Source organism: Trichosurus vulpecula, chromosome 4 (genome assembly GCF_011100635.1).
Source record: "Trichosurus vulpecula isolate mTriVul1 chromosome 4, mTriVul1.pri, whole genome shotgun sequence".
Classification (NCBI taxonomy): Eukaryota; Metazoa; Chordata; class Mammalia; order Diprotodontia; family Phalangeridae; genus Trichosurus; species Trichosurus vulpecula.
The window spans coordinates 173,266,818-173,275,984 of NC_050576.1; the positions used below are offsets into that span (position 1 = coordinate 173,266,818).

Below are 9,167 nucleotides of genomic sequence, written 5' to 3' on the forward strand. Positions count from 1 at the left end.
GAAGGACAGACACAACAACAGCAAAAACTTTAGTACTGTTTACACTCCCCAAAGAGTTTTTGTTTATACAGCTTATAGCTATCAATAGTTACTGAATTAGTAATCATCTTAGTAGTATCACGAAAATAGTCTTGATCTTACAGATCGCCCCAAAGGGTCTTAGGGACCCAGGGGTCCATGGACCATGCTTTGAGAACCACCGATCTGTGCAAAAACTTTTGCAAGCCATAAAGTGTTATTATTATTGTGGTTGTGGTAGTTACTTAGCCAATCCAAGTTTTCATTTGAGAAGAGCATAGTGCATTGCTAAATGCTGGGGATTAAATAGACAAAACGGAAAGATTCCCTATCCTCAAGGAGCTTACATTCACCTGGGATGGGGGGAAGGAGAACAGAACATGCAATGACAGGAAAATAGAAAATACATATAAAATTAATACAATGAAATTACAGTTTAGGATGAGCATTAAAAACTAGCAGGGTAAGAAATTCAATGTAAAGGCAAACACAGGAGAAGAGAGTGAAAAACAAATTGGAAAATATTATGAGATTAAGAAACTAAAGAAGGTGAAGGCTTGCAGACTACTCAAAAGTTTCAGGCCTATAGATCATGAATACTTATCTTCAAGAAGTCAGTTGAAAGGAGGTGGATGTAGTAAGAATATTTAAACATCATAAAAAATCAAATGGATAGTGTGTTAACAGATAGGGAATAACAGGTTTTTATCTGCAAGGTCAGATCATTGGTTAAGGAGAACATCAGAACCATCATTAAATTAGAAGAAAGGATAAATAAAAAGGTACTTAAGAGAATAGTTCCAATTCAACCTGTTTAAACAATCTGGGAGTTCCACAGAAATGAAGATTTTGACTCTGTATCTATTGTTCTTGAAGACGTATAAGTGATGCAAAGCAATCGGCACAAAAGATGGCCAAGAAGGCCCAGAAACTACTTAATGAGCAAACCCCTTGACCTTTAAGACAACCAAAAAATATGTGGCAGCCAAGAACATAACAGTTTAAATTACACACTTATTTTGAAAACCTTCAAGAGGAGGATTACAAGCAATAATTTTCACAGTATAGAACTAAAAAAGGCAGTTAGGTGGCTCAGTGGATAGAGCACTGGACTTGGAGTCAGGAAGACCTGAGTTCAGAAACCGCCTCAAACACTTCCTAGCTGTGTGACCCTGGGCAAATCACTTAACCTCTGATTGCCTGACAATGGATCCACTGGCAAAGGAAATGGCAAACCACTCCAGTATCTTTGCCGAGAAAATCCCAAATGGGGTCACAAAGGGTTGGACACGACTGAAACGACTAAACAACAACAAATAGAAATAAGTAGTTGGGGGAAAAATGAGCCTGCAGAAAGCTTGAGGGGAGGATGGATTATTCTGAGCACATTTGTAAATGAATCAGGAAGGAGGCATATAAATAGAAGAAGAGCTGCTAGTGGAGTAATTCTTTTAATCACTGGTAAGAGTGGAATTATCACATCTGAACTCAACATCTTGAGATCTAATGCACCATATGAGGAAGCAGCATTAGCAAATAAGATGATTTAGTTGGGAAGAGTGACTAACCTGATGGGATAGATGTGAAAGAAATCTGTTCTGGAGAAGAAACTAATTGAAACGTACTCAGATTTAGTGTGGACACTATAAAATCTACCTGCCAAGACAAACCCAGGGCCTATATGAACATAATTACAAAATGCTTTTCACACGAATAAAGTCAGACCTAAATAAATGGAAAAACATCAGTTGCTTGTGGTTAGACTGAGCTAATGTAATAAAAATGACAATTTTACCTAAATCAATTTGCTTATTCAGTGCCATATCAATCAAACTACCAAAAAATATTTTACAGAGCTGGATAAAATGATGACAAAACCAATCTGAAAGAACGAAAGGTCCAGAATATCAAGTGTTAATGAAAAGAAATGCAAGGGAAGGTGGTCTAGCCATACCAGATCTTAAACTGTATAAAGTAGCAGTCATCAAAACTACCTGGTACTGGCTAAGAAATAGAGTGGTGGATCAGTGGAATAGGTCTACTCTTTGATAAACCCAAACACTCCAGCTTCTGGATTAAGAATTCACTATTTCAAAAAAAAAGGAAAGAAAAAAGAATTCACTATTTCACAAAAACTGCTGGGAAAACTGGAAATTAGTATGGCAGAAACTGGGTATAGACCAATATCTTATATGCTATATCAAAATAAAGTCAAAATGGGTCCATGATGTAGGTATAAAGACTGGTATTATAATCAGTTTGGGAGAGCAAGGAATAGTTTACCTGTCAGACTTATGGAGAAGGGAAGACTTTATGACCAAACAAGAGATACAGAGCATTATTAAATGCAAAATGGATAATTTTGATTAGGTTAAATTGAAAAGTTTTTGTACGAACAAAGTCAATGCAACTAAGATTAGGAGGGAAGTAGAAAACTGGGAAAGAATCTTTATAACCAATATCTCTAATAAAGGCCTCATCTCTAAAATATACAGGGAACTGAGTCAATTTTATAAGAATACAAGTCGGTCCCCAATTGATAAATGGTCAAAGGATATGAACAGGCAGTTGTCAGAGGAAGAAATTAAAGACATATATAGTCATATGAAAAAATGCTCTAAATCACTATTGATTAGAGAAATGCAAATCAAAACAACTCTAAGGTACCACATCTCTCCTGTCAGATTGGCCAACATGACAAAACAGGAAAATCATAAATGCTGGAGAAGATGTGGGGAAATTGGAACAATATTACATTGTTGGTGGAGTTGTGAACTGATCTAGCCATTCTAGAGAGCAATTTGGAACTATGCCATAAAGATGCGAATATCCTTTGACCTAGCAATACCACTTCTAGGGCTGTATCCCAAAGAGATCATAGAAGTGGGAAATGGACTCATATGTATAAAAATATTTATAGCAGCTCTTTTTGTAGTGGCAAGGAAATGGAAATCAAGGGGATCCCCATCAATTGGGGAATGGCTAAATAAATTGTAGTATATGAATGAAATGGAATACTATTGTGCTACAAGAAATGGGGAGCAGATGGACTTCATAATAACCTGGAGAGACGTACATCATCTGATGCTGAGTGAGGGGAGCAGAACCAGGAGAACATTATACACAATTACAGACACACAGTATCTGTGATGACTAACTTTGATAGACTTGGCTCTGCCCAGCAATGCAAGGTTCAAAGACAGCTTCAAAAGACTCATGATAGAAAAAGCTATGCACATCCAGAGAAAGAATTATGGAGTCTGAATGCAGACTGAGACAAACTATTTGCTCTCTCTCTTTTTTTCCCCTTATTTATTGGTTTTGTTTCTTCTTTCTCATGATTCATTCCATTGGTTATAATTCTTCTTTACAACTTGACTATTGTGTAAATAAGTTTAATGTGAAGGTATATGTAGAACCTATTTTGAATTATATTGCTGTCTTGGGTGGGAAGAGGGGAGGAGAAAAATTCAGAACTCAAAAACTTGTGGAACTGAGTGTTGTAAACCAAAAATAAAAAAGAAATTAAAAAAAGAAAAGTAAGAAAAGTACTCAGGAACAAATTTTTAAGATGTCTTAAATAATTTCAGAATGGAAAAGATCACTGTTTACAAAAAAAAAAACACAACAGCAAACCCAAAGCTGATAAGATATCGCCAACTACTGACCCATGTACCTACCTTCTCATCTGTATAAAATCTTTATCAGAATAGCTTAGTGCATGCACTAAGGGTATCTATAATGAAAACTTGAGAAAAAAAACCAAGAGACTTTTGCACTCATTATTCTACATTTTCATAGTCATACAACTAAGGGATGTGATAAGTAAAAGTTTTCTCAACATCTATATATATTTTTAAAAAAGAGATTTAACTTGTGAGATTCTAAAACAGCCTTTAAGGTTACACCATCTTGGAGTGGGGAGAGGCTAGAAATGGGGAGAAAATTTGTAATTCAAACTCTTGTGAAAATCAATGATGAAAACTAACTATATTAAATAAATTTTAAAAAAAAGGTTCTCCTTAGACAGGATGCCTCACAGGTTAAAATCACTCTAGATTCTAAGAAAGATGTAACCACTTTTTGAAAATAACTTTGTTCAGTGCTCTGCTGAGTGTATCAACATCAAGTGAGGCATAAAATAGTCATCTAGTGTTTATTAAGTATTTATTAGGTGCCAGACATTGTACTAGGTGCTATGGATAGAAAGAAGAAGAGAAAAGTATGTGCTTCCCTCAGGTATTTTCCAGTATTGCAGGATGTCTTATGCAAAATCAGAATAGGAGAGGTATTGTCCATAACAAATTTCTCCAAGTGCTTCTGTTTGTGGAAGGCATTGGGCTGATTACATCAAGCCTCAAATTAAAAAAAAATAGCAAACATTTATTAAAAGCCTACTATATGTCAGACATTGGGATAAGTACTTTACAAATACCTCATTTTATCCTCACAACAATCTTGGGAGGTGGGTGCCTTTGTTATCTCCATTCTACAATCGAGGAAGAGACAGAGGTTAAATAACTTGCCCGGAGTCACACAGCTAGTAAATCTCTGAGTTCACGTTTGAACTCAGGAGTTTGACTTTGATTCTTTTTTTCCAGTGCTTAAATCCACTGTGCGACCCAGCTACACTTGAAACATTATAGAACCTCCTTCCTGCAAGGTCTCTGGAACATAGATGAGAACTGGAAGGGAACTTATGAATCCAACCTCATAATTTTTCCATTATCTGAAAGGTCAGTTAAACTAATCATGGAGAAGTTAGAAACAGAGAAAATCACAGATTTACAATCTTAATAGTCCTTAAGATAACACCTTAAGATTGTCTTGTACAACCCTTCATTTTATAGATGAGAAAATTGTGGCCTGGAGAGGCTAAATGAGTCACAGAAGATTATACAGTGAAGGAGTGGCAAAGTCAGGATCTGATTCCATATCAACCAATCAGTGGACAGGCAGTTATTAGATCCTTCCAATGGTCCAGATACTATGTTAGGTGACGAGGATACAGAGACAAAAGTGAAAACAATACTTAGTCTCAAGAATCTTACTTTCAGTGTATATGTATATGGATATACTAAATGCATACAAAGTAGATAAGTCAGTCAATTAGCACTTTTTAAATACCTAGAATGTGCCAGGCACTGCTAAACACTGGGGTTACAAAGAAAAGCAAAAAGACAGTCTCTGCTCTCAAGGAGCTCATAGCCACCGCTACCTTTTCAAGGATCAGGAATACAAAGTAGAAGAAAATTGTATTATGATAAATATATATGTATTAATATATTAATTTTATATTCTATATATTTATCGATCTATAGTCTCTCTCTCTCTCTCTCTCTCTCTCTCTCTTTCTCTCTCTGTCTCTCTCTCAGTATGGCGATCCATCTGGTATTTTGTACAAACATTATAGATGGATAATTCTTCTTTAAAGCTAGTACCTTCCTTTTGTTGATTATATCCAATTTATGCCATATATATATATATGTATATATATCTTGTTTGTACATTTGCATGCTATCTAACCCTGCCTCCCATTAGATTGTGAGTTCCCTGAGAGTAGGAACTGTCTTCCAGCCTTTCTTTGTATCTCAGCCTTTGGCACATCATAAGTATTTAATAAATGCTTTATCTATCCTATATCTATATCCTATATCTATCCTATATATATATATATATATATATATGTATATATACATATATATGTGTATATATATATATATGTCTTGTGTTTGTACATACTTCTAAGTTGTCTCTCCATTAGACTGTGAACTCCTGGAGAGCAGGGACTGTCTTTTGCCTTTCTTTATATTCCCAGTGCTTAGCACAGTGCCTGGCACACTTTAAGTCGTTAATAAATTCTTGTTGACTGAGTAGATTGCTTTCGTGAAGTTATTTCAAAGATCCCAAGCTACTTATTTTTGTAGGAGATTATTAAAAAATGAGATTTTCCCAGTGATGCTACATATTGGGTGAATCATAGAACTCTATGGTCTTTATAAACATCAAAATGGCAAATGACTCAAAGGGCAATGTTAAAACAAAAGCTTGATGGGTCAGTAGATTGAAGCATATTCTAATAATGTTTTGAATGTGAGAACTTACGTGGAAGTTATAAGATCATTGGGTATGGAGGTAGAAACCTTAGAGAACATTTCATCCAGCATCCCAGCTCTTAGAGATCAACAGTAACAATATACCCAAAAAAAGAGATAGTGAGGTCACATATCAAGAGTGAAGGATAACAGATGGACAGCCCAAGAGTTGTACTGGTAGGATCACGATATTAAAAGAATCACAGGGAGGTTTCTTACGTATTGAGTAAAATCCTTTATGGAAGATTTGCAGGAAGACATGGATGAGAACTATACAGAGTGTGACAATATAGGAGTGTCACAATCTATACCATTAGAACAACAAGTATCTGCATGGATCAGATCATGGAACCAACTCTTGATGAAACAGTGTAATGCTTGAGATTCAAGTGTGGTAGTGAAGTATATCAGTAGCTCAATGTTTAACAAGGACAGTTCTAATTTTTAGACTCATTTAAAACCAATTGCCCCTTTCAAATGCCTTGCCATACACAGGGCGGTTGGAGCAGGGGACCCGCACAGATGGGGACTGGGGAATATGTGGCAATGTTGTGCAGCTGCTTGTTTTGACATCGGGGATTGGGGAATAAAGTGACTTTCATTTCAGAGACACTTGCCCACAACAAGACACTTGGCTAAATATCACACAGAAGGTCTCTGCCAAAATTGAGATTCAGCTACAATTCAACTACAACCAAGTCTTCCTTTAAGATAAATTAGGCTTGAGAAAACAAATTGGTTTAAAGCTTAAAGTACACTCAGCATTTGGCTCTAGTGGAAAGAACCTCAGGACTGGCATCTAAGGGACTCAAAGCTACTTTTATGCCCTGACGCAAATCACTTAACTTCTTTGGGACTCAGTTTCCTCATCTTTGAATGAGAAGGTTAGAACTAGATGGGCTTTACTGTCTCTTTCAGTCTGAAAAATGTGACCCTGTAGTTTTAATTTTTAAAAAATCATTTATTAAGCACCTACTATGTGCCAGGTATTGTGCTAAGTACTTTCTATGTATTTTCTCATCTTATCCTTCTAACAATTCTGGGAGATAAGTGATATTTTTATGCGCATTTTACAGTAAAATGAGGCAAAGAGAAGTTAGGGGATGTGCCCAGGGTCACATAGCTAGTAAAACCTTTAAGGCTGAATTTCAACTCAGGTCTTCAAGACACTAGATCCAGCACTCCATATTCGGTTTCACCTAGTTATCAAATTATCTCATGTTCTTTAGTATTTCTTGAATTTTCTATTTTCTCCTATGTCATAAGTACTCTTGTTCAGGTTACCCATGCATATTTTCCACACCTATGCATTAGCTTGTAAAAACCAGCGGGTTTCCACCTGATACATGGCACACGTCTGTGCCACTTATCTGCTTGGGGCTTTTAGCAAATCCTCTATAATCCTCTATAATTGAGTAAATATGGCTTCCTTCAGGAAACCTGTTTAAAATGCCATTTTGTAATAGTCAAACAGGTGTTTCCAGAAGCCTGACAGTGAAACAAAGACCAAGGACAGCTGAAGCATTGCCAGGTAACAAAATGTTAGTATCGTCTGCCTTTACTCCCTCTACTTCCTTAGTATTGGGCTTACCATGTGTGTGATATACAGATCACAAAAACTAGAGCTAAGCTGACCCTAGAACCTCTAGGATCCCAAGCAAAATAACGAAGAACTCCCAACCAAGAACATAAGCAAAAAATTTGTTACCACAGATGTCTTTCTAAGGCTGAGTCGGTCAGTTCTTGCTCTAAAATATGCCTCATCAAAGGAAGAGTGACTCCCCTTAAGTTTTTCAGAAAGATTCCGATAGAGGCGTTTGGCAGCATTAGGGGAAGATGGAGCACTGTTCTTTTTAGTCTGGGAAAGATGTAGATTCTGCATTTGCTGGGTCATTTTCACGTGGCTGGTCCTAGGGGAAGGAAACAATATAATTTGTTATTTTCACTTTTTAAGCTTGCAAAGTATTAAAATTGCTATATTAAATTTTTAAGTCAGTCTTATAGTACTACTATCTAATGTATATTTAGCAATAATATTTACTAAGTAGATTTACGCATACATATACGTACATATGTATATGTCTTTCATGTTTCTCTAAGTCAAGGTAACAAGTGGTTGGCCCCATTTGAGTCCCTCCTCCTCTCCCCCCAAGACTGAAGAATGCTACAATAATTACTGTAACAGCCTAGTCTCTATTAGTGCAAATAATGATTTCCATGAAGTGGAATATGGATATATTTGAATTCCCACTAGCTGAAATGATAATTATGTAGTATGTTGTCATTGGTTCCAGACCAATAGGAATGCAATGTGAATTCGAATAATGCAAGCACTTCACAGGATTCATTATTTACATTAATTGGTACTGAGGTGTACCTATTAACCATAGTGTTAAAACTATGTGTAACTATGTACCTAGATATTGTAACTATGTAACTATGTACATATATAACTATAGCATTTTGATGATCTATCATTTTAGTAACCCAGTCAAAAAAGGACGTAAGATTAGACCTTGTTCTTTGAGAAGCCTGTCATGGTCTGTTGCCATTTCTAGCTATTTTCTAACCATCCTTTTAATGCCATTTTAGGATTTTGCCAGGAATTGATATCAAGCTATCAAGCTCTTTGCTCTCTCTCTCCCTCTCCCTCTATCCCTCTCCCTCTCCCTCTCCCTGTCCCTCTCTCTCTCTCTCTCTCTCTGTTTCTCTCTGTCTCTCTCTGTGTGTGTCTCTCTCTCTCTCTCTGTGTCTCTCTTTCTGTCTCTGTCTCTCTCTGTCTCTGTCTCTCTTTCTGTGTCTCTCTCTGTCTGTCTCTGTGTATGTGTGTGTGTGTGTGTGTGTGTGTGTGTGTCACTCTCTTTCCCTCTCTCCCCTCTCTCTCTTTCTCAATTGGGACACTTGTTCTTCTCCAATCCAACATAGCTCTTTTTCTGCAGTCTTTCAAAGGTCACAGCTCAGCAAAGATATCTGCCAGGGTTTTTTTTTCTACCCAAAGACAAAGTCAACCTGACCCAGGTGACTTGAACTCATGCTCTCACGCTATGTTTTTCC

The 9,167-nt window shown here is 36.6% G+C and overlaps 1 protein-coding gene across 1 annotated transcript in view; it reads right to left on the bottom strand.

Moving 5' to 3' along the window:
• Positions 1-8,022, bottom strand: part of ANKFN1 (ankyrin repeat and fibronectin type III domain containing 1) — a 186,037-nt gene extending 178,015 nt beyond the window's left edge. The window contains 1 exon segment of the mRNA XM_036757943.1: positions 7,822-8,022. Within this exon segment, the coding sequence (XP_036613838.1) occupies positions 7,822-8,007 (186 nt within the window). The 5' untranslated portion in view covers positions 8,008-8,022.
• Between the last annotated feature and the right edge of the window lie 1,145 nt (positions 8,023-9,167).